Here is a 25,933-nt window from a genome sequence, read left to right on the forward strand (position 1 = left end):
CTGGGGATAGTATTAGATGTCCCTTCCACCGAGGTTCTTATGCAGATCGTTAGTAAAGTACGTAGAATAGATAGTGCCGGCGAGCCCTCAGCTGAGTGGGAGGAGATGATGGTGAGGAGGGTAGCTCTCAGACACTTCTACTTAGGCACTACAACTAGCAGGTTTTTTAAGGAATGAACTCTCTTTTTTAATCTTATCCATAACCTTACGATCTTATGGATATGTTCCATTTTATAGATTAGGCATCTGAGGTTAGAGAATTACTTTGGTGATTGATAAAGCCCACACAGTAAGAGACAGGACCGGGTTTCAAACCCACAACTGTTCCCCAAACCTGTAAGTGAAACCCTTGACTTGTCTAGGGAATTGCACAATCTCTCTTATTACTCATCTTCCAGAAAATTGCATGTATCTGGTGATGCCCCTCCTCTGAGCATGTGAATTTCTGTGGCCCCTTGGGAAGGGACAGGGGTCCCAGGCCAGCCACAAACCCTGGAGAGACAGCCCTCGATTTCCCATCCCGGCGTGGGCTCAAGGCCAGCAAATCATTGTTGGGTCCCTCCTCAGGGCGGTTCCATCAGGGAGCCAGGATGTGAATGTGGACATGTTGGGTTTTCTAGGACAGTCGGATGGTTTATGAGGACAATAGGCGGAAAATTCTAACTGAGTCTGGGAAGGATGCGTCCTGTGTGGTGTGATCCCGCAGAGACAGGGGTGATGGGAAGTGGACTTCGACTCGGGGCAGGGGCCTGAGGTCACTTTAGCACCAGTTGATGAAGCCGCCGCCTTCTCCTTCTCCAGCAGCGTCTCTGAGTTGCCACAGGCCTCAGCAGCTTGGGCTTCCCAAAGTCCTAGACCAGGGGAATGTCAGGCAGGCCCCAGCCCCCAGTTTGCTAGGGCTAGGTCACTCTCTCCCCACCCCCCAATATATACACAAGTCCTAGTGGTTAGTTAATATTATTGTGAAATCTCTAGGCCTTGTATCTTTTTCCTTCTAATCACTGGCTTTTTGGACAGTTCCCTGTTTACCGTGATTTTCAGACATGTTGCCCAACACAGAGGCCAGAAGCACCTTCTTCATATTTGAACATGGCGGAGCAACGTGGCAGACCACAGCCCTCGTTCAAATTCCAGCCTTGCCATTCACCATCCAGTTGCTCTAGGCCAACATAACTTCTGCAAGCATCTGTACAATGGTGATAATGACGTCCCCTCTACCAGAATGTGGAGAGAGTTACATTAGATAATGTAGGCAAAGTGACCCCTAGGGTCATGCTGCTGAGTCATCCTGGACTGATGTGGATCCAGATGTGCCAGGGACCGATACGCCCTGCCTGTGCCTTAGCTTTATAGCAGGCGGACTCTGAAACTAGCTCCCGGCCCAGGGCCATAAGGGGCCTCTGTGCCCAGTGTAACGTCCTGTAAGCCTCTCCTTCTGCAAGCACCATTTGGAGTCTCTGACCTGGCAGGTGTCTCGCCCGGGTTTCTGAAGGTTTCCCGCACAAATCATACTGTCATCGATCAGGTGGTTGTAGAGTCGGCGGGAGTTGCACAGACCGTTGGTGATCAGCTTGACTTTGGCATCCAGGAGTTGGCGGGACTCTACCCCTGCGGGGCAGAGAAAAGAGTCATTACTGTGGGGACCAAGGTGGCACTTACTTCATCAGAAACTATCAGTAGTAAGGAGCAGGCCGCCGGCTCTCAGCTCAGGAAAAGAGTTTTTCCAGGAGACGGGTGGAAACGCCTCCTCTTCAGCCTTCACCGTGCTTGGGCCGACCTGCAATGCCACACTGACCATGACAGACCAGAATCATTTATTCCCTTCTCTGTCTCCCCAACTAGACCGTGAGATTCGGGAGGACAGAGAAGGTATTGTAACCATGTTTTAATTTCCTGTGACTCACAAAAGGGCTGGCACAGAGTAGATTCTTAGTGAGTGAATGGATGGACGGATCAGCGCCCTGGTGCACTCAATTATCTGCTTCCTAGAGCAGACATCCCCCCCTCTAAAGATAATGAAATCAATCAAAACACATCACTGACTTTGAACATAAAGTCTTAGAGGCCTATTCTTGGAAAACAAAATAATTCTAACCTGAGGCCCCTTAAGATTCCCATCAGAGACATCAGCACACTGGCCAGACCACACTGAGCAGAGCAGAGTTGGAAAGGTTCGGATGGACCACGATGGCCACAGAGAGTTTTCTGGCTGACCCGAAATGAAATTGGCCAGAAATCTCTTTTTCCAAAAGCCTCTGATGAATTTGTATATTACATTTTACTTTCTTCATGAATGTAGACCTATTTAGAGTGATTCTTGCTGTCCATTCTTAAAGACAAGATTTGGGAAGCAAGAGAAATATATGTTGAGTATTTGGGAAAGACTTCAAATATCCTTCTGAATTTTTTTCTAGTAGAAAATATCATCTTGCCAGTACTATGAGGAAAGTAACCCTTTGGTTACTGTTTTGGATAAGACCACATCCTAAAGACAAATCAATAGCTCGATTTAACAATATTTTATAGAACATCTACTATGTGGAAATCCCTGACCGACGAGCTGTGGGAGAGACAGAGATGAGACCTGACCCCCTCCCTCCAGGTGCTCACTTAATGAACATCTCTGTAGAAGTCTGTCATTTCCCGGGATCGTGATTCCAAATCTAGGAGGTGATTATTGAGAAACTAAAACTCAGTTGTTCAAGCGACAAAGCCTAGAATCTAATGCAAGTCTGTCTGACTTCAAAATTTATGTTCTTTCCAGGATATTCTCTTTCCAATCTGCCTAGGCAAGGAGTGAGGTCTCCATGGGTTCAGGGTCAATGCTTGATAAATTTCAAGCATCTAGAGGTAGGTGCTAGGGACAGATATGGAGATCAGGGCAGGCAGGTGAAGAGATTTAACTAGAGCTTGAACGATGAGGCAGATGCTTTCCTTTGATAATGCATTTTGAATATAACATGTCAAGTTCAGATGAGTAGCATGTCAAGTTCTCCTCTGGTTGATGTAGTTCGCCTAAGTCATGGGAGAGTGCACGGCTGGACTCACCTGTTTCTGTAACACCCCAGCCCGAGATGTGGCACTCGGTCCCAGAGGGAAAGGGACCATCCGGCAGACAAACGGTCTTCACGTATTTGGATTCCAGAGCACAGTGACCATCCACTTGCTTTAACTTGAGCAAAGCTAGGTGGGGAGAGAGAGAGGAAATGGGTGTGATGTTGCTTCTTTGTAAGAAAAGCATCAGCTTCAACTTGCTTTGGAAGGTGGTCATAGCAAATCGCCCTCCCCACCCCCGCCTGAAAAACTCTTCTTCAGTCATTGCATTTTGGGAACTTCCACCTGGGGAGGAGTAACGCTTCAGGCTGAGAGTAATATCAAGAAATAATAATTGAGTTTGAAATAATTTCTAATCCATTTGTTATAAAAACAGACCATAAGTAAAAAAAAGAGCTATTGGGAAAGGAGAGAGAGGGAGGGGTCCCGGGAAGGGAGGAATGGAGTATGGAACTGAGCGGCCAGTAGCTTAAGAGCATCTCTGCCTTTGCACTTGAGCACTCACCAGGTGCCAGGTGTGTCTGCACACGCATCCTATCACTGAACCCGCAGGAAGCTGAGAGTTGTGCACCCGTGTCCCCATTTTATAGAAGAGAAAACTGAGGCTTAGGGAGGTGACTGGCTCCTGGCTAGAAAGTAGGGGCCTGGGTGGGATTCATAGCCAAGCTCTTTCCACAGCACAATGTGCCCATTTATCGACAACATCAGCACACACTCATAAGCACTAAAAAGCCCAGGAATACATTCTCTCCCTTACAGGACCTACAAGGGACCAAAATGATCAAGAACACCTTCCAGAACCAGACCTCAGGTTCAAGACCCACAGGAGATCCACGAGAGAGGAGACTTGCCAATATCATTGTGGGGAATCTCATCTGTTTCATGGTAGTCGCCATGTTTGAATATCTTCTCTACCCTGAAGCTCTGCTCGTGGAATTCTGTCTTCTTCAGGTCCTGGTCTCCCAGCACCACTGTTAGATATCTAGCTTTTTCTCTGCAAGATAAGAAAATAAGATGGTCAGGAAATAGCCCTGGGATGTGAGAGACCGAAGCCAACCCCCACCCTGCTCCTGGTGGGCTGTGTGACCTTTGACAAAGCCCCCAACCTTCTGTAGGCTTGGCATCCTCATCTGTAATCTTTGTCTCGCTCACAGAACCTGCTGTGGGGTCCAGATAATATGAGAGAGCTACTTTATTAATGGAAGCAAGCTCCAAACGTAGCATTTACCCCACGTTTTGGGAGACCTCCCGTTCTCCCTGGGCCTTGCGAAAGAACAGCCATTGCCGTCTTGGACAAATCTTCCAAAATCCCTTGGTAGGTGCTCATGTTTGCTTGCTCGGTCTGTCGTGGGGGCACCTCTCTAGAATCGCAGAGGAAATCATTCATGACAAGGTGGACTGGAAGACCTTCAGGGCCACCTCTGAAATCTGGGCTTCCTGGGACCAGCCCCGCCCACGAGCACAGGGAACTTGGAGGAGGTGGTGACTCTTTAGCTCCCCAGAAGGTACTTGCTTCTCTGCGGCACACAGGAGACCCGACTGAAGACACCTGCCCAGAAGGCTCAGTGGTGATGGCAGCAGACAGTGGAGTAGGATTAAGGAGGTTATGGAAGCAGACAGACCGGGATTTACATTTGCCCGCCTGCTTTCCACGTGACTTCGGGCAAGCTGCTAAACCTTCCCAAGACTCAGGGCCCTCACTTATGAAGAGGGAGTAACAGTATACTCTTTCTCTCCACAAGTATTTACTGTACACTTACCGTGTACAAAGAGACCTGCTCGAGGCACTGGAGATGCCACAATTTATAATAATAAAACAGATAAAACCCCAGCCCTCCCTTAGCTTGTCTTCCAGTAGACAGTTGAGGAGCAAACGTCATATGACGCATGCATGCCCGTGGTAAGCATTCTAGACACGGTAGCTGTTTTCTGTCTGGTTTTAAGGGGCCACTTTTTTGCCCTTGGAGCGAGGTCAACCCCTCAATCCTGCCAGAGCTACCAAGATGCTGCTCAGCAGGGAAGGAGAGGGCACCGCTGTATTCTCAAGTCACCCTGGCCCCTGCCCCCAGCGGGCACCTACTCAGTGCAGTGGGCGGCAGTGAGCACCCAGCAGGGGTGTATCAGTGACCCCCCGCAGAAGTGGCCCTGGGGCCTGGAGACGGTCTGGATCGACACCTGCCACGGGTGCTTGCCCGCTGTGCTCTTGAAGCCTCCATAGATCCTCTTGATAGGACTGTCCGCTGTCTCGGTCCTCCCGCAGGAGTCAAACACCAGAGGCTTGGCCAAGGGCTCAGTCAGGCTTTCCTCTGGGTAGGCGATGTCTGCGGGACACAGAAAGACAAATCACTCTACTCAGCCTCCCTCTGGCCCCTCAGAAGGACCCAGTCAGAGGTATGACTCTGGGTCCAGCCATGAGCAAGGTGCTGGAGCAGAGAAGACTGCACTGGTGTACACAGGGTGGGCACGAAGTAGGTGCACAAATGATATTTGTTGAATATATTGATTAATACAAAGCAAGTCTAGGGAATTAACAAGGAAGATTTTTTTTCTTATTTCCAAGTGTGTTATTCCTAGGATTGTCACGTGTACACACGCATATTGATGTGCATGTAAGTATATAAATCCATCATTGGGTATGTACTTAGCTATTCACTAGAGTAGACCTATATTGGGGGGGTTCAGTGTAGATGGTTGGATATCCAGATGAAGTAGAATAGGTTAGATAAGACATTTGCACAGATGATTGTGGTACAAAGGAAAGAGCAATAAGTGTTTTATGGGCAGTGCCTTGATCCATTCCTTGGAGTTTGTAAGGAGGAAGAGATAATACTTCACTTGAGAGATCAAGGAGGACTTCCTGGAGGAGGAGATACTTGAGTTGGTTCTCCAAGAATGGTTGGATATGGACAAGAGCAGATATGAGGTGGAGCATTATGACAGAGGCGACCATAAGAGCAAAGAAACACATGTGAAACTGTTCAGGGAGGCAATCCCATTGGTCAGGGTGGGAGGGTGCATTGTTCCAGACGTGGGCACAGAGGGGGCCAGGGCAGACTGGCAGGAAGACTGTGAGGCTGGAATTTGGACACGTTGCATCCTGAGAGGCCATGGGGGCCCAGCCAATGTTTGATCACCACTGTACACCCAGGGTCTGGCATAGTGTCTGGCACACAGCAAGCAATGGATAAGTATCTGCTGGGTTCACGTACTTGGAGTCAGGAACATGAGTTTACAGCTGGACCACCTGGCCTGAGCTTACAGAGGTATCCAGGCTGTGTAGCATCCTGAGGGGAGCAGAGGGCTGGGAGTTGGGCTGGTGCTGGGAAGGGAATTGGTAAAGCAGGTGTGGGGGAAGGTGGGGTGGGGGGATGGGGTGCCAAGGGTGTCACTCTATGGATCTGCAACCTCCCCAGCCCAGGGGCCCCCAGACAGCCACAGCCTCACCTTGGGCTGAGCAGGCCAAGACTTCACAGTACTCCCATTCCACCTTTTCACTGCTAACTTTAATATAGCACCAGGGCTTCTGGTCTCCATCTGGGTTTCTAAAATATAAAACAAAATAACTCAGGACCAAGCCTTAGTGAACCCACTGGATCTCCTTAAAGGACCTGTGTATAAGAGGGTGCCAGTCTCTTATGCCCCTTCTGGGACCACATTCCTTTCGAATCCTCCAACAGGTTAGCAAACTTGGCATAGAGGGGTGGTCATGTCATAGTTTCTTGGCAAAATCTTAACTTCCAGAGGAGAATCCCAAGGACTAGGGAATAGTTCACAAGCCTTGCGCCAGATCCATGGGATGTATCAAATTGTTTGTGGGAAAAGAAACGAGATCCTTGTTGAAGACCCTTCTTTGTCAGGGAGGTAAAGTAGCCGCAGAAACATGGTGAGCATAGGGTTCCTCTGAGAGAGGTCGCCAAGAGGCTTCCTGAATACAGCTCCACGAAGGGAAGAGCTCACGGTGAGTGTAGGTGGAAGGTGACTAGTGTTTTGTGCAAGGGAAGTCCTCTTGTTTATGGAGCCAGTTTAAAGCCATTGCAAAGGACCCTACCCCTGATATGCAACTCTTCCAAGTCACTGGCCTTGGTTAGACAAACCGCAATAGGAGGACAACAGCAGAGGGGTCTTCAGGCCGCAGAAGGGGAAGAAGGGAGCTAGAGTCATGACCAGGGAGGATGATGGCATTGTCCTTACTTGGGAAAACCTGAACATCCTCGGGGCAGAGACTGGAATGCCCAACAGACATTCCATTTGCTCCTCTACATTTCTGCCTTGAAGTTACGTGGGGCCCCATGACTATTTCTGACCAATGAAATATGTGTGGGGAGATGATGTCTCCCTTCTAGGTTGAGGTAGTAAAAAAGTGATGCTCTATTTTCCAGTTTCTTCTTATCCTTCTGAATCTGTGGAGCTGAATCCCCAACCATCACCACCACCAACCTATATGACACAGGGAGCATTAGTAAGAAATAAACTTTGATGTATTTGAGCCATTGAGATTTGGGGATTGTTTGTTATAGCAGCATCACCTCACCTAGCCTGTGTAGGAAAATCTTCCTAGAAAGAAGGCTGGTGACTTTCAATGATCTGCTTCAAAATCAAGCGACCAGGACTGAGCACAGGGAAGAAGGTAATTTTTACCTGCAGAAGTTGTGCTCCCCAATGCCATGGGCCTCAGCATTCTCCATAAACACGTTGTAATTCTCCCGCAGGAGGAGGGGGGAGTTCCAGTGAAGGCACGTGCGCTGGTTGACTGTCGTACTCACTTGCCCTCGGTAAGAGGAGCCGTCGCCGACATAGCAGTCATCAGGACCTCAGAGAGAGAAGGCAGGGACGTGAGAACTGATAGCAGCGGGCATGCTGCTCCCAACACGGGCTTGGCGGGTGGGCGCATCAAGGGGTGTTAGGCTTGGGCCTGAATATTTATCCCCCTGAGATTTCACCACAAAGTTTTAGACACAAGGTACTTGAATGTTCCACATTCCACTCTGCTTAAAAACATGAAACACAGTGGTTGTGGGAGGTGGGAGCTTAGTTCCTTAATTCTGGTTCCCACAAGAACCGACGGAGGGTGGGTTGAGGCCCAGGGATGCCCCGGTGGTTTGCTTTGCCTACTCTGTATCTCAGTTTATTACTTTCTTTACACGGAGAAAGACACACCCCACGGCCCTAGGTTGGAAGGCTGAGGCAATAGTAGAGTTTGGGAAACTTAACTTGAACCGCATTCTGGCAACAAAACCGAAATGGAAAGGGATTCCAGAGGCCTCACTTGTGGGCCTGAATTTCTGACGAAGTGGTGGCAGAGACTCATACCTATTTCGCAGAATCTGCCCCGGAAGTGGTCGGGACAGGAGCAGGAGAACTTGGATCTCCGCTTATTCCGGGAGCAGGTGCCGCCGTTCTGGCAGGGGTTTGGCCTGCACACGGGAGCCACTGTGAACACAGGAACGGGGCCAGGAAGCCTCTTCAGAAGAAGTTGCAGCCCCCATCTGAGATGACGAGGAGATATTGGTGGCTCTCTTCTGGTGTCCATCCTTTCGCAAAGGACGGGTCACCCAAGGGGAAAGACAGACCCACTGACACTCTAGTACCTGTACAGATGAGCTTTGGGTTGAACCTTGGCTCTGCCCCTTGATAGCCACATGACCACGAGCAAGTTAGTGAACCTCTCTAAGTTTCAGTTCCTTCATCGGTAAAACTCTCCCTTGCTGTGTTTTTGGGAAAATGCCAGAGAGAATGTAAATCTCCTGGGACTGAGTCTGACTCACAGTCGTAAATCAATATGTATTAATTCCCCTGTGTGGCCCCTCTCAGGAATAGAGCAGGACCTGCTTCCAGGAAGAAGTGAGTTTCCAGATGATTCTTTTTAGACGGGAAGGGATACAGATCAGTCAATTCCCACTGGGCTCTCCAGGGATGCTGAATCTTTAGAAATCCTAGTGAAAAGGGCCATCTTGGACGCCACAAAAACACCAGATGCATCTGGACTTCCACACAATAGTATGCAGGGACCCCAGGCACGACCGAGGGCAGAGAAAGCCTAGCACAAAAGGGGCCTCCACCACTTACCTATGGAACAGCGTGAACCCATGTAAGGGTGTTTGCAGGCACAGCGGTAGTACGGAGGACTTTGGGTAATGAGACAATGGCCCCGGCCACACGGGTTGTTCTTGCAATTGTTTTGCACTGCAAGAGATCCATCGAGACACAGGGACAAAGCACAGGACGTTATTTGGGGCCCGTTTTATGCAGAGGGATACCTGTGCAGTACTTTTGGGGGTGGGGGTGGCTGTCAGAGCACATGTGGCCTTGTCCGTGGTGCTGAAATGCCACGCCACCCCAGGACAAGGCTTCTCTCCTTCTCTCTTCTTCTCGAGTCATGGGTGATCCCTTCCCATGTTCCTTCCAGTGCTCATAATCCTAATGTTTCTATCTTAATAAAAGCACTGATAATTTTTACACCTCAGCCAACAGTCTCAATTTTATTCTCTCCATTTTATGGCTGATTTCGTATTCCATTCACAGTTTTGTCTTTCTTCTGAGAAGTTGAGGGATGAGCCCAGATATTATGTTTATACCCAATGTCCCCCACCATCCTGAAACATTTACTGAAGGGATTGAAGGATTGGAAATGAAAGGATCCTAGCACTTTGGGAGGCTGATGTGGGAGGATCGCTTGAGGTCAGGAGTTTGAGACCAGCCTGAGAAAGAGTGAGACACCCTTCTCTACTAAAAATAGAAAAAAAAATTAGCTGGGCAACTAAAAATAGAAACAAAAAAATTAGCCAGTTGTAGTGGTGTAGTCCCAGTTACTGGGGAGGCTGAGGCAGGAGAATTACTTGAGCCCAGGAGTTTGAGGTTGATACGGCACTGTAGCTCAGGCAACAGAGCGAGATTCTGTGAAGGAAGGAAGGAAGGAAGGAAGGAAGGAAAGAAAGAAAGAAGAGAGAGAGATAAAGAAAGAAAGAAAGAAAGAAAGAGAGAAAATGGAAGGAGTAAGTGAGAAGGTTACAGCGGAAAGAAGTCGACCACAAAGCCCTATATATACATAAGACCGTCCCTGCCCCCTACCCCTAGTTAGACAGTCACCAGATTGGAAAGAATCCAGTCTCTCTAGGTATACACTTATCCCATACAAGTTTCACTCCTGATATTTTGTCCCATAGCCTCATGTTATGCCCACAAGAGCTCACTAAAGGCAGACACAATGAGGATGGCAGGATAAAAGAGCACGGGCTGGGAGTCAGGCACCAGGGCTCTAATTTCTGCTCTCCACCTAACTAGAATAGTTGTGGGACCATGCGCAGGTCCCCTGCAATCTCTGGGCTCCTTTTCTCTAACTGGGTTGGGCCTAAGGTGCCCTGAGATCCTTCCTGCTCTCCCATGTGAGGACACTATTTTTCTGTTGTAGCTAGTCAAACACGCTAAACACAGAGTCCTGAGTTTGGAACGCATGTTGGTTAGAGTCCAGCTCTTGTCCTCTCTTGACCTCAATCTTCTCATCTATAGAATGGACATACTAGTTCTTTCTCTCAGTGCAGAGGTGAGGATTTGGTGAGATGCTGCCTGGGAGCCTGCAGAGGAATTCCTTGTGCAGGATACAATTTGTGCAGTTTTAATGTTTTCCGTGGGCATCACTCCGCTCTTCCTTACCCCTAGAGTTGGAGAAGGACCTGCCTCTGGTTTAGCTCAGAGGGAAGAGTGCAACAGTGAAGATGCACTCACCGTTCTGACACCTGCTCCCAGAGAAAGGGTCCAGGCAGCTGCACGTGAAGGTCCTCCCGTCGGTGAGGCAGTCCCCGCCGTGTTTACAGGGGTTGGGCTGGCAGGCATCTAGGACACACGGGCAAAAGTCAGTGTTAGCAAGGGACAGCAGGTGAGAAACCCCTACTTGATCATCTAACTTCAGTCTCCTGCCCCAAATGTAAGAGGAACTCTACAGCCAGTGACTGGGGAAAGGAGGAAAACATCTATTGTCCTTAAACCGCAAGAAAAACTGCAGTAGCCCGACCAGAGAGAGGGATTCAGGTTAGTGAGAGGAGAGGCGAGAAGGAATCGTGGCTGTCTCCCCTCGGCCTGGCTTCGGATGGGACCTTTCTCATTGAGAAACTCCCCTTTTCCCTCATGTGTGCTTCTCTCCTCCCAGTCTTGCTGGGAGTGCCACGGGGTCTGTCTCTGATGCTGAAGGCATTTCACAAGCCTGAAGACCTCCCCTACTTCCAGTGCCCAGGGGTGGAGGTCAGGATTGGGGAAAGAAAACCCACCCCTAATGAAACACGAGCTTTCTGAACATCAGGAGAGAAGACCAAAGGCAAGAGGGTGACAGAAGAATCGGCGGCGAGGAGGAAATGACCCAGTGGCCTTCATCTTTCTTCAACTACTTGTTCAGTTAGATTTTGTCATATTTCATCTGTGCCTTTGGCTTTTCATGGTTGTCTGAATGGATCTTCCCTTGGGGAATTCTTTATCCTTCTGTTCACACACATTGCTCTTTGGTTCAGGAACTAGGATCCCTGGGCCTGGCTCTTGTTTTGATGGTTCTTTCTGATGTTCCCCGGTGCCCTGTATCTTGGCCCTGCCTTCCAGGCCACTTTGCACAGTTACACAGCTTTTATTGCAGCTGCTAAGTGCTGCGTGTTCCTTCTCCTGGTTTAGTCACATGGTCCAAGCTGGTCTTGCTTGGACCCAGCTTCTTATTTTCCTTTCTGTCCCATTTCTTGGGTAAAGAAGCCACAAAAACAAGCATGGTAGAAACACGTGTGTGTGAATACACACACACACACACATATATTCACACGCACACATGCACACAGCCCCTAACAGCTGTGGAAAGCATCTAAAGAGTGACAAGTGAAAGAAAAACACAGCAAAGGCAGAGGGAAGGAAAGTCCCAAAGCCAAACTTCTGAACGCTGCAATCTGATGCTCGACACTAAAGCAGACTCCTTGGCATACTTAAGACCTGACCTGTGACCTAAGCGATGGGAGTGATTTTGGCCATGACTGCTCTTCAGAGTCAGGAAACCCGGATGATGCTGCGCTAACCAGCTGCGTGACCTTGGCCAAATCAGCTCCTCTCTTGGCCTCACTTTCTTCATCTGTCACTTGAGGGTAGGGGAGAGGGTGTCTAAGAACCTCCCAGTTCTTATAGTTATGATTCTAACTGAAAAAGAAGCCAGTCTCAATAATTTCTTTGATACTTATTTTGTGATGCTGGTCAGAGAGGAGAAGAGAAAGGGGCCCTTGCAAATGGTCACACGTACGCCTCCCCTGCAGACATGCTGCCCTCCTCCCCAGAGGGCCCCTGAGACAGACTGGGGACCTACCGTCCTCTTCGTAGTACCAGTCAGGATTGTCGGCGTGGGTAGGTGCGGCACTGATGGGCTCTTCCTCATCGTAATACTCGTAGCTGTGCACAGCGTGGTCGCCACCAGCCCAATCTGCAGGGGTGGGGACAGGACACAGAAAGCCCAGTCACTAGACTCAAATAGGTCAGCATTTCAAGTAGTCAAACACCTTTTTCCCAAAGAGTTCAAAGTCCTCAAGGAGGAATCCTGTGTCTACCCAGCTCCTCACACCAATAGGGGTGGATAGGAGGGGTTTAGGCTTTGTGTCTTTTCATTTGGGGGACGTTGTGAGCCAGCAAGACAGTGTTGGCATTTGGCAGAGTCAAGAGCACCTGATTAGAAGTGGGGAGAAGTCGAGTCCTGGCTTTCTGCTCACTGCAACCTTGGGAAAGCCACTTGTATTCTTGGCACCCTGGTTTTCTCATCTCTGAACAGCAGGCAGAGGATGAGGGTTAGCAGGTCTCCAGGGTCCTACATATAGTGTCTGTCCAGGGTCACATCACGTGACACTTGAGTGCCTGGTTGGGTGGTTCTGTGAATAATATTTCTTGATGGGACGTCATTAGTCATCTTAGCTTAATGACATCAAAGGAACTCTTCCCTTTCCTTTTGGTCTTGGCATCAAACTGCTCCCAAGCTGCATCTATAGAGTCATTTTAACAGATACTGTTTATTGAAGCTTTAGCATGTCAGGTCCTGTGCTAAGCACTTTACATGCACCGTTTTATTTCACCCTCATAAAAATCTAGAAGTTGTATTAGTCACTGTATTTTAAGTTGAGAAACCTGAGGCTGAATGAGGTTGAGTAACTTGGCCAAGGTCACATAGCTAATAAATGGCAGGATGTGAACTAAGGCGGTTTGTCTCCATAAAACAGCTAAATTCCACTAGTTCCATTGCCATACGCAACTGCTTCGACTGGCACCCGACATTGCCTTGGATGCATCCACACTTACCCTCAGGAAAATGTGCCCAGCCATCCCCATGGAATATCCAGCCTGCTAATAGGAATCGCCCAAGGACAACCTCAAGAACGTTCATGGAGCTCGCCCACTGAAAGAGACGACAGTGTGTGGAGTTGCCCACCGCTGTGAACCTCGTGCTGGGCCAGTCACTGGGAAAAGCAGGTGTGGGTGAGGCTGGACTCGAGCGCTTTGCTCTCTGGGGCCCTGGGAGATGCTGGGAGCTCTGCGGCTGGCAGTTTTGTGGAAGTTTGGGATTTGAAGAAAGTTGGGTTGACTTTGCTCTCTCCAGCTGGTGGGAGTATGGCAAGGGGGGCAAGCTGAAGCTGGGAGGAAGCTGTCCAGAGATGCACATGGTAATGAGGCAGGAGCTCATGCAGATAGCCGACTTGAAAAGGCACTCCTACGGAGCCAGCCGGTGGCTTGGAGGATGGCACTTTACCGAAGCCTGATTATCAACCGCATTATCTTACTTGTCTCTCAGTCATTCTGTTACAGTCTTTATCTCTTTGGCTTTTGAAAAATCGACTGTCGCACAATGGCTGTTTTATATTTCCCATTAAAATGGAACTACCTTTTTATTTCTTTTTTGAATACGCCAACTCTGGTTCCTTGCCAAAGTTTCACCTCATTTATCACAGTGTCAAGTCAAGACTCCCTTTGCTTGCTCATTATTTCTCCGGAGCTGCTTTTCCCCACTCTGAAGATGCTCCTGGGGGAGGCCACCTTTGCAGGGATGAGGATCTAGGTTGAAGATAAGGCTATTGTCTTCCTGGAGCAAATAAAGTTTCCTTCCATCTGGCACGATAAAGCAGAGAGAGAGAGTGAGGAAGTGAGGGGAAAAATGTTTTTCTGAGTTTGACATGAAAGATTTCAAACTGACATTTGGGAGAGACAATGGGGTTTGGTAACGAGAGGATTGCATCGATTATTTATTTCTTTTTCTTAGGAGAAGCTATTTTTGTTTTTCCAACAGGTGTTTATAGATAAGTGCACTTCAGTTTGCTCCTATAGTTTCTCCTGTTTCTCCCACAGGTTGGGGGCCAGACAGGGTAATCTTGGCTAGGTCATTAAGAATTACTCCTTTTGCAGATATTTGGAAATGGGGAAGATTCTTATGTAGATGGGATGGTGTGAATTTTCCAGATGATGGGGGATGGATGAAATGTCTGTTAGAGGATTTTGACTCGAATCCATCCTACTAACAAGGTCTGCTCATCTCTCCGCGCAGCTAAAGGGGAAATAAAATACATTGGCTTTGAATCATGTTCCTGCTAAGCAAGGCAATAAGTGCTCCTATTCTCTGGAGCCCAGGGTCCTTGGTTGAGGTGGGTAGAACCAGTGGAGCTCGGTGGTTCCAGATCACCAGGCTAGAAGAAGCCATCCAGTTGGGGGCTGTGCAATGGAAAGCACCCAAATCCTTTACATTTGGGGTGGGCTGCAATGTGTTCTGAAGGTGCTTTATAGGAGCATCACCTGGAGGGTTTCTCTGCCTCCAAACCTAAAGCTTACTTTGTCTTTTCCATTTGTTGGCACTTAATCCTATTGTTGATGTAAGAAGCTTGCATTGTGCACCTACAATGGACCAAGTATTATACCAGGTGGAGGATGGCATTGGGGACAGTGAAGAGTTATACAAATAAGAGAGGAATATGTCCTTGTCCTCAAAGGAGCCTCGAGTCAAGGTTGGGTGAGGAAAGAAAGCCAGCCAAGGAAGGAGATCAAAGGGTAGTGAAGAGGCGAGAGAGCTAAATGTAACTAAGTCTAGGTCTGGTGGCCTCAAGTTCCACAGTGGAACCCTGGTTTGGTATGAGCCAGTCTGATGACAAAAATAGCCCCTATTCTCCACCCATCCCTGTATCTCGCACTCTTTGCAATGTGACTTTTCAGCTCCTCCCACCAAGAAATAGAGTCAGTTTCTCTGCCCCTTGGTCTGGACTGGCCTTGGAACTTGGTGGAAGGACAGTGTGCCAGCTCAAAGCCTGGGCCTCAAGAAGTATAAGAGAATATGTGGAAAGCAGCAGGCCTAGTGGTCCCAGCTAAGGCCTCAGACATATGAGATCCCAGCCAATCCACCAGCTGACTGCAGACACGTGAGCAAGCCCAGTCAAGGTCAGCTGAGCCTGATGCAGGCCAGAAGAACTGCCCAGCTGAACCCAGCCTAAATTGCCAACCCTAAGAATTACAATCTCGATATGTGGTCAGTGGTTTAAGCCACTAAGTTTGGGTTAGTGTATTATGCAGTAATAACAAACTGACAGGCAGGGCTTGATTGATACTAGGTTGCTACTGGGATAAGAATTTTAGATACGAGAGCATTTCTTAGTGGCTCAGTTGGCTGCAGAGTTTTAGGTTTGATGGCTGGATCTCAGATGGTACCTTTCTCTTGGGTACTTGGCCTATCTGATTTGTTTCCTCTAACTAGATAGTTGGTTTCTTAAGAGCAAGGTCCACTTCTATTCTTTCTTCTCTCTACCCCACAGTGCCCAACACAGAGCCCTACATGTAGTTAATGTATGTGTTTGACAGTTGATTTTTCCTTTTATGGTCAAATTTTCTGCCTTGCACATAACTCTGCTGGCAAAAAAAAAAAAAAAAAATGTCTGCCTAAAGCAGAGCAAATGGGGAATTTAGGGGAAACTATGTGAGATTTGGGTCAAAGGTATTTAGTAAAGAAAATGCCTGATGAGCCCTGTAGAAATCTAGAAACTTTCCCAAATGCTTTCCTGTGTAAAGAGGGATCAGAGTCTGAGATAATATTGGGTTCTGGGTTTAAATACAGATTATTTGAGATGTTCTATAGGCTATAGAAACAGGGAGAGCTTTCAGGAAGGAAGGGGCAGCCGTGAGAAGCATTTTTACATTAGATATAAAAAGAAAGCCTTGTGGATTTTCAATTTATCAGAGTCTGTTTCTAGAAATTATCAGGAAGAATGGTAAAAGTATCTTGAGTTAACACAAATCATCTGAACAATAGGTTACAATATACTGAGTATTTTCTATATATCAGACACTAAATTAAATCAGTGTGGTTGCACACAATCTTATTTAACCTTAAAACAACCCTGTGGCATAGGTACTATTATTCTTATTCTACAGCTGAGGGAAAACTCAGGCCAAAGGGGATGGCATCACAACCCAGGTCTACCTAACTCCAAGTCTTGTTTGCCTTTTTACAGTCCTGGAACCTCTCGTGGGTTTGGGTGTCACGAAACTCCATGGGTTTTAGCTTTCAGGAAGTGACACGCATCGGGAAATCTTCTAAGCACATGCTCCAGGTCCCTTGACCGGCATTAACATGGTCCATGTTCAGGGTCTCTCAGAAGAGCTCGGAGTTCCTGCGACGGGGGCTTTGCAGCTGCTCCGGTTAAGGAGCTTGCCAGATGTGTGGAACGGAATAAAAATCCCCAGAATGTCGTCCCTGTTGGCGTCATCCATCACTGTGGCACAGACGGCTCCTCCGAGGGCCTCCCCCAAACCCCAAACCTGTCAAGCTGCATTTGACGCGTCCAATCTGGCTGACGGGGCGAGCCCAGCAGAGACCCTCGCTGGCAGGCGGCGGGACAGCTGATGGATGGGCTCAGCCTGTGTTGCCAAGCAGGGCCACGCCACCTTTGAAGAGGCATTTCCACACGCCTGCTGGCTACTGCGTCACCTGCTTCGGCGAGATGGGCAGAGTCTCCGAAGTTTGAGGGCTACCTCCTCCGCCACCCACTGGGCACTGTGGCCAGGTGCCTTCTGCCCCAGAAGTCCTTGCCGCGCACCGTCTCCAGCAAGACCCGCCAAAGACGCAGCTTGCCTGTAGGCAGGAGCGTGGCGTTTCCTTCACCACGCTGGTGTCTGGAGCCAGCAGGGATCTGACAAATTCCATCAAAGCACAACCCCGGTGTGAAATTAAATCAGACACCTAACAGGGATGTTTTTAAATCTAATCTACTCTTTGCAGAAAGGCCCAACCACTACGTCTCATGCCACTCCACAGCCAGAGGCTGACAGAATACATGGAGATGGAGCCCGCAGCCCAGGGGCGGCCGGCTTCGAGGTCCCTTCATTTTCTCCCCAAACTGTCAGAAGCTCTCGTAGAGCCCAGTTTCTTGGGATGTTAAATCCAATACTCTCCACTCCCGATTAGTGCTTTTTCAGCTTGTGCTTAAATACCTCCAGTGATGGGGAACTCATTACTTCCCGAGATTCCCAACAACCTATTCAGATTTTCAGACAACACTGGTGTTCAGAAAGTGCTTCCTCTTTGCAGATCAAATCTAACCCTGTGGCTCCCAATCTATTGAATTAAAGCTATAAACCTTATGGACACATAGACTGAATCCGCCCCCTTTTCTGTGGTTTCTGTTCTGTAGGGCCACTGCTTACAGTTGTTCAAGCTGTGCACTGTACAATTCCAGGGTGTCATAACCTCATTGCAGATATCTTTTACAACTTTCTGGCAGCTGGACATCTTGAGGTAAAGACACGTCTTCATTCCCACAAGGTTGTCTCATAGACTAGGGGTGGGGTTGCTCTTCAAGTACGTGAAGGAGTGAGGCTCCTCGAGTCTTCTACGTCCCTATTTCTTCCATTGTATTACCTGTCGCTTCTGCAGCTCTGTCTCTCTGACAACATCCAGGTGGAAGGGGACCCTTTAATGGTGCCTAAGCAATTTGTGCTCACGGCTGGGGAAGAGGCTGCTTGCCTAGCCCCTTGGCTTCTGCTTCTCCTGGCCTCACGCGTGGATGGTGGCTTGGCCAGCAGCAAGGGAGTCCCTCTGAAAGAGCGTCCTTCTGAGGAAGTGAACAATCTGTTGTTGAATATTCTCCTCTGCTTTGGGGAAAGACACAGAGTCTCTCAAAAGCCCACACACCGTACTCATACATATTCCTGTTCAATGCCACAGCTATTCTATGAGCACATGGGGTGGCACAAAGACCTGGCCTTGCTTGCTTTGAGCAGGCGTGAGTCACTCGGCCCACCCCGGGCTTCGCTGCTGGAGATATTGACTGTCAAACTGAATTTGGCCCAGGTATGGCCATCTTGGCTCCAAACAAACCCGACTGCAGTCTCCCAGTGCTGCCTGCGGGCTCTGGGCGCCCAGCCCAGGTCCCTACCAGTCGGGAATGCTGGCCTCTGGCCAGACAAAGTAGTGAGAGGAGTTTTCTCCCCCGGGGCTCAGAGCAGCAAAGGGAGGCCGGGACCCAGAGTCAGGGACCACGACATGGATGACGTGGCAGGAGGGCGGAGCCTCCTCAGCAGGGCCCAGCCCTGGGCACCAGGCAGAGGAAACGAGAAAGGGAGAAGGTGAGAGAGGGAGTCTGTGGCCCCACGGGGTGGCAGACGTGTTGAGCCTGAGGACACAAACAACCTGGGCAGAGGAGACCCGGTGGAGGTGCTGGCAGAGGCTGTCACCATCCGGGGGTCAGCCTTGGGTCATCCTGGAGTGAATGGGGTGGCGCAGGGCCAGCCTGCCTGGGGCCAGTCATTGTTTCATCTCACCCTCACTTTGCCTGGGCCTTTCACCTCATCTCAGCTACTAAGGTGCTGTGTGACCAGGAGCAAGTTGCTTCCCCTCTCTGGGCCTCAGTTTCATTCTCTGTAAAATCAAAGACTTTAACTACATCAGCAGTTTTTCCCTCAGGGGTCCTGAACTTGGGCACCAGGGGTGTCCATGGGCAACTTGAAATCATGTGAAGCATCGCGCTCTGGGCAAATTCTCACGGGCGTCTGTGACACCCCTGAACCAGGGGAGCCCTGAGATCCCGCCAACTCTCCCATGCTACAGCCCCCTTTCACCATTCCAGAACCAGCCTGGGGTTGGTGGGAAGCCACAGGGGGACCCGCACACTCACCTGTGCTCAGGCGTTCTAATATAGATGTCAGGACGCTCTGAAAGACAAACAACACCGCAGAGCAAGGTTGAGACCGGGCTGGGCCAGGCCAGCTGGGCGCCCTCCTGAGCTCCCATCAGCCAGAGGATCACCTCCAGGGCGGAGGAGCACCGGGCACTTTCTGAAGCTTGCGGTGGGTGGGGGTTGGAGTGTCGTGGGTCTGTTTAAGGTAACCCCACTGCCCGCGCTCCCAGAGCACGGCAGCATTGCCCTTCCTGTGCCGCAGGGACTCCTGTCACTTGTGCGCCCCTGTCCTTGTGCTGGAACATGGCTGCCAGGGACCGACATGCTTGTCGGTTATAGTGATTTCCACCCACTCCCTGCCTGATTGCGCATTGCTGCATTTCATTCTTACAACAACCCTATGAGGAGGCTTGTAGTAGCCTTGTTTACAGGTGAGAGGTCACACAGTGGAATTAGGATTCATCTCAGGTGTTGTGCTTTCCTCAGGAGACAGCTCCTGGGGACTGGGGATGAACGGATGCTTAACACTCTACAGTGACTTCCATTGGAATAAATTGGAATAAATTGCAAACACCTGCCATGACCTACAAACCTCCTCCCCTATGCCTCCCTCCCACTGCCCCTTACTAAGTTCTAGCCACACCTGGCTTCAAAATGGCACAAGCCAAGTTCCTTCCACCTCAGGGCCTTTGCATGTGCTGTCCCCTCTGCCTGGAAATCCTCTCTCATGACCTTCACTAAGTCTCAGTTTAAATGCCACCTTCTCAAGGAGGCCTTCCCCGAATACCCTATCAGTATGACATCCCCCAGCCCCATTATTTTGTCACTGTACCCATTCTTTCCCTCCACTATCCTTATGACCAGATATAGTTTTATATTGGTTAATTTGCATGCATCTGTCTCTCACATCCGACTCTGTCAGAAAGGCAGGGATCGTGTCTGCTTTGTCGTTGATGTATTATTACCCAGTACCTAGCACGGTGCTTGACACATGCCATTCCTCAAAACCTTTTGCTGAATAATGCAACAAAATTGCACATGTACCCCAGAAATTTGTACAAATAAAAAGTTTTCGTGGAATAACTAAATAATGATATAAACAGTTCTTTTAAACATGCGGTACTCAACCAGAAAAAGAAAGTTTTACTCATTTAATAATTGGAATATATACTTTCATTTAAATCAGGGGTCAGCAAACTAAGGCCATTGGGTCAAGCCCAGAAATTGTGTTTTTGTAAATAAAGTTTTATTGGGACACAGCCATGCTCATTGTTTATGTATGATTTATGGCTGCTCTTGGGCTACAACAGCAGAATAGTTGTGACAGAGAAAGTATAATCCAAAATATTTACTATTTAGCACTTTACAAAGTTTGCTGACCCTTGATTTTAACAATGAGCGTTCCATCACTCCACAGATGCCCCTTCAGGTCTTGGCTGCCAGAAACCTGAGATCAATGCGATGTGTCTTCCCAGTACCCACGTCAACCAGGACACTTTGGTGTATTTGCTTCCTCTACCCTCAGCAGAATTTTTAATTTTCTGTTTTACTGTAGGCTTCCTTAAATGATTTTGGGAAGTAGGCAGATCATAAATTAGGGAAGAAAGATAAAAAGAAAGAACATATCCTGATGCGATGTACTGAGGACATAGCGTCAGTAGTATTCTTGGCAGAAATGCTTACCCTGAATCTATTCATAAGGAACATGACAGATCCAAATCGTGAGATCCAAATTGTGGGGCATTCTACAAAATAGCCAGCCTTACACTCCACAAAAATGTCAACACGTAAAAGACAAAAAAAGACGGGAGAACTGTTTTTTATCAAAGGGCATGACAACTAAATGTAGTGTGTAATCCTTGATTGGACACTAGATTGAAAAAAAAAAGGTATAAAGGACATTACTGAGTGTGATGCTTTGGATATTTGTCCCCTCCAAACCTCATGTTGAAATTTGATCCCCAGTTGTTGGAGGCAGGGCCTCATGGGAGGTATTTGTGTCTCAGGGGTGGATCCCTCATGGGCAGATTAATGCCTTCCCTCCCGTGGGTGAGTTCTCACTCTATTAGTTCCTAGGAGAGCAGGCTGTTAATTAGAGCCTGGCCCCTCCTCCCCCCTCTTGCTTCTTCTCTTGCCGTGTGATCTCTGCACACGCCTGCCCCCTCTTTGCCTTCCACCATGAGTGGAAGCAGCCTGAGGCCCTCACCTGGTGCAGCTGCCCCACTCCTGGACTTTCCAGCCATCAGAATTGTGAGCCAAATAAACTTCTTTGTAAATCACCCAGCCTCGGGTATTCCTTTATAGCAACACTACATGGACTAAGACATTGAGACAATGGGGAAATTTGAATATAGATTTATATTAATAGTATAATTGTAATCAGTGTTGAATCTCTTGAAAGTTAATAACCGCATTGTGGTTCTGTGGGAAAATATTCTTAAGAGATACATGCTGAAGTATTTAGGGTGATGTCTGCAATTTACCTGCAAATCACTCTGTAAACACACCCACACACACATATACACATGCCCAAGAATGAGAGGCAACACGAATGTGGCAAAATGTTAACAATTGTTGCACCTATCTGGGTGAAAGATATTCATTGCATTATTCCTGGGACCACGCCGCTGTCTAATGACCTCCAGCCCCCAGCCCCATTTCTGCAAGCAGTGAGACAAGGACAGGAGCTCTATGTGGGGGTGAAGGTGGGGGGCTGGTCATGGAGAGATGTGCCCCAGAGGAAGGGCAGTTCAGGCCTTAGGGGCGCCCCTGGGCCTGGGGTGCTTGAACGGGCAGCATCTGAAATTGACATCTCTGGAGTATGAGGGAGGTACCAAAAGACGAGGCATGAGGGGACACCCAGGAAAAAGGTTACCCCTCCTTCAATCTCGCCGTAATCAAGGCCAGTCAACGGTGCCTTGGCCCTGGTCCTTGTGCCCTGCTTCGCTTACCTTCCGTGGAGCTTGTCCTCTCAGATCAGGGCCTTTCCCTCTCTACCTGTCTCCACCCAGATTCTCTAAGAATTCTTCTCTTTGAGCTTAATAGTTTGGGCAGGACAGGAGAGAGGACTTTGGGGAACATCCTTCCTCAGGGCCTGGCAGGGAAGAGCCCCCTAGGACCTGCACCTGGGCCAGAGCCCCTATCTTGGCTCTAGCTGGAGCCTGAGGGACAGCCAGGTGCTGTGCTGTCCACAGCCAGCAGGTGGCAGACATGCCCTTCCTAGGAGCAGGCGCTCGCTGGAAACCAAACAATGAAGCAAGCCCAGACTTCTCGGCTGGGCTCTCAGGAGTCTGGAGCTGCTGCCCCCAAGTCGGGCAGCGTGGGCTGCATGTCAGGGTGTCACAGGGATCCGAAGCAAGTCACTCCTTTTGTGACTCACTGTGTCCACCCACAGAGGCCATGGTGCAGTAGGCAAACTGGCAGCCCAAACACCAGGCTGGATATCTGGGGACCACACGGGAAAGGCCAGGCTAACAGCTGGTTATGGATGCCCCACATCTGGATCCCTGAAACCAACCTGGGTGATGGCGGCTGAGAAGGGTGGACACAAAAGTTGCCCCCTTTCGCCCCATTCTTGCCTTCACTCTTTCCATAGCGACGGGGAAATGACGGAGCAAGACACACGCCTGGGACTTGCATCCGAAGAGGAAGATCAACGCAGGAGGAGGAGGAGGAGATAAGGAAGAAGAAAGAGAGAACTATGACCTCAGTTCCCATTTATTAAGAGCTGACCATGTCCCAAGGCTGTGCTAAATGTTTTACACGCATTTTGTCTGGTTCATTGCACACAATACTTGATAATGAAGGTACTATAATTATGTCCATTTTAGAGGTGAGATAAGTTCCCCAAAATAACTCAGCTAATAAATGCTGGAGCCAGGATATGACAGAGTCGGGCTGACATCAGAGTGCTTGCTGTTCATCACCGTGGCAGCGGGATGGAAGGAGCCCCAACAAGCGTAAATCGTAACGAAGCGATGGAACAGAAAGAAACAGAAGAGCTCGCTAACCTTAAGGGAGGCAGGGTCTTGAGCTAGGTTAAAGTATCAGGGGTCTTGTTCTTGGAAAGCTTTGTAAAAGGCCTGTCCAGACTGGCCCAGGCCTGGCAGGCCACAGAGAAGGCTACTGGGCCCCAGTGACAACTGGGGAAAGTACAAAAGTCCGACTGAGCCGCACCCACTCCACTGCGGCAAACGTCTCAACTAACATCTCCCCCCAGCTCACGAGGCAGGCGCACCACTGCCCAGCGCGCCCACCACGCCGGGTCTTTGTTTCAGCAAGGCTGAAACATCACAGGGGCCCAACCCCGCCAACCCCCCCTAAAAGGCTGGACGCTGCCGCTTCCCGCACGTGGAAGGGTAGGAGCTTTGCAATAGGTTTAGAGAGACCATTCTAGATCCGACTGCTCTTCCTTCTACTCCACACTTGGGCTTTCCCAGTGGATCATGGCTCAGCACTCTGACCTTCCTGAGATTAGGAGCGGGCTCTTGGCACAAGCCACAAGCGAGCTTGTCTCAAAGTCTGGTGTCTCCTAGGATAGGGTAGGTTAGGGAGGAGGGCAGGGAGGGGCAGAGAGAGGGACCCTGTGTCTCTGTGTCCTACTGATTTACAGTATAATCTCACTGGGGGTGGGGGAAGATCTAATCTATTTTGTCCTATCTTCAATGCAGTACATTATTTCAATGTAGGTTCTTTCTCTGCCTTTCAGAATTCTAAACCTTCCAGGAAAAAAAATCCCAAAAAGGCTAAAAATCTGAGTTGACATGTTCCAGGAATTAGTTGATAGAAAATGTTCCCAGAGGATTGGAAAGCAGTGGAGTGGGGAGGTGAGGCTAGATCTGTCTTTGGGGGACAATGGCTCAGCTCAGAATGGACCGAGAGCAGAGAAATCTTTCACCTGGTAGGTAAAACGTTGGGACTCTGATCACAGCCATTCCTTCCTCCTTGGCTGTTCTACCATGTCCTGCTGGTAGACCAGATGCCTCGGACCACCAGGCAAGGACTAAATTTTTCCAGGATAGTTGGACAGGTGGGAACGCTGCAACATGGCCAAGTGAGGCTGCTGCTGCAGGGCTGGAAGGTGGACAGGGACAAGTGTGCACAGTTCAGCAGGGCCGGTCCCCACTGCTGGACAGAGAGCTCAAGGCCAGAGCGAGTGGTGCAGGCGGCAGAGGACAGGGGTTGCCAGTGTCCAGGTCACGTGCTGCCTGATACCATCCTCCTGCTCTGCTCCTGCTGCTACATAAGCTATGTCATTTCAGCCTGGGTTGAAATAATCACTGATTCAAGATAGGACAAAACGGATTGGGCCCATGCGGCCCCATCCCCAAGGAGATTACATTGTAAGCGGGTAGGACTGAGAGACACAGGTCACCTTATCCTGGAAGATGAGCAACTGTGCCAAGCCAGGCAGTCCTTTTAGTTGAAAACTGTGGTAAAATATACATAACTGAATATTTATCGTTTTAACCATTTCTAAGTGCACCATGCAGTGGCACTAATTACATTCCCAACGTTGTGTAACCGTCACCACTATCTATACCCTGAGCTTTCTCATCATCCCCGACATAAACTGTGCCCGGTACACGATACCTCCTCCTCCTCCCTCCAGCCCCGGGTAGCCTCGATTCTACTTCCTGGCTCTGTGAATTTGCATGTCCTGGGTACCTCATGTAAGTGAAACCCTGTAATCTTTGTCCTTTTATGACTGGCTCTATTTCACTGTGCACGATGTTTTCAAGGTCCATACATGTCGTAGCATGGATCAAAATTTCCTCCCTTTTTACAGCTGAATAGTATTCCACTGTGCATGTGTCTCTGTATTGGTCTGTCTATCTGCCGTGTCTTGTTTACACATCATCTGTCCACGGACACGGGTTATTTGCACCTGTTGGCGATTGTGAATGATGCTGCCGTGAGCATCGTGTACAGATGTCTGTTCGAGTCTCTGCGTTCAGTGCTTTTGGATACATGCCTACGTGGGAGTTGCCGGGTCATATGGCAGTTCTATGTTCAACTTTTCCAGGCACTGCCATACGGTGACCCTACCATTTTACATCCCCCTTAGCAATGCCTGAGGCTTCCAAGTTCTCCACATTCTCACCAACACTTGTTATTTTCCATTTTTAAAAATGATACCCATGTTACTATGTGTCAGGTGGTGCCGCTCTGTGCTTTGTAGCACAAGGATTCTTGCTGTTGCTTTAACACACAAGTCGCTCAGTGCTGTTCAAGGATGGGCAGGCTCCCTGCAGCTTGGCTTTAATCTCAAGCTGATGGCAAAGGGGGAAAGGCTCTCATGGGGAAATCTGGAGGCCAAAGGAGAAGGCACTGGCCAGCGGTGCCTGTGAGCGGCTTCCTTCTTGGGAGCCTGAGTGAAGCCGTTCACAGGACCACAGTGACAAGGCAGGAGGCATCACAGAGAGGAACTGGCCTCAACCCTTCATCTACACAGGAGGAAGATGAGGCCCAGGTCTCCTGGCTCTGACACCGATCTCCTGTGCCTGGCTCAGAGGGACTCTGCAGCTTCCCTGCTTTAAAGCCCAGAGCTGGCCCTCTCAGACCCTGCCCAGTCACCTAAGGGCTGGGCTGCAGCTTCATGTGGCAGTGACAGGCAGAGACAGGACAGGGGCAAGTGGCAAAAGGAGTCCCGTCTGTACAGCTGGGGAGTTTCCACCGCAAAGACACTGACTCCCAAACTTCAACATGCAGAAGGATCTTCTGGAGAGCTT

General features: G+C 49.2%; 1 protein-coding gene across 2 annotated transcripts in view; it reads right to left on the reverse strand.

Annotated features, from left to right (window-relative positions):
• The window catches only part of HABP2 (hyaluronan binding protein 2), a 32,865-nt gene that overhangs the window by 1,229 nt on the left and 5,703 nt on the right, over positions 1-25,933 (reverse strand). The window contains exons 1-11 of one of the 2 annotated variants that reach the window (XM_012663926.1): positions 13,354-13,919; positions 12,377-12,490; positions 10,777-10,884; positions 9,121-9,237; positions 8,365-8,484; positions 7,693-7,864; positions 6,499-6,596; positions 5,135-5,375; positions 3,906-4,048; positions 3,049-3,183; positions 1,463-1,608 (exon numbers count right to left, since the gene is read on the reverse strand). In XM_012663926.1, the coding sequence (XP_012519380.1) occupies positions 1,463-1,608; positions 3,049-3,183; positions 3,906-4,048; positions 5,135-5,375; positions 6,499-6,596; positions 7,693-7,864; positions 8,365-8,484; positions 9,121-9,237; positions 10,777-10,884; positions 12,377-12,490; positions 13,354-13,735 (1,776 nt within the window). In that variant the 5' untranslated portion in view covers positions 13,736-13,919. Of the gene's footprint in view, positions 1-1,462; positions 1,609-3,048; positions 3,184-3,905; positions 4,049-5,134; positions 5,376-6,498; positions 6,597-7,692; positions 7,865-8,364; positions 8,485-9,120; positions 9,238-10,776; positions 10,885-12,376; positions 12,491-13,353; positions 13,920-19,199; positions 19,237-25,933 lie in introns of those variants that run through there. The other variant, XM_012663927.1, reaches the window with a different exon arrangement.

The sequence above is a fragment of the Propithecus coquereli genome, unplaced genomic scaffold (assembly GCF_000956105.1).
Source record: "Propithecus coquereli isolate 6110/MARCELLA unplaced genomic scaffold, Pcoq_1.0 Scaffold84, whole genome shotgun sequence".
Classification (NCBI taxonomy): Eukaryota; Metazoa; Chordata; class Mammalia; order Primates; family Indriidae; genus Propithecus; species Propithecus coquereli.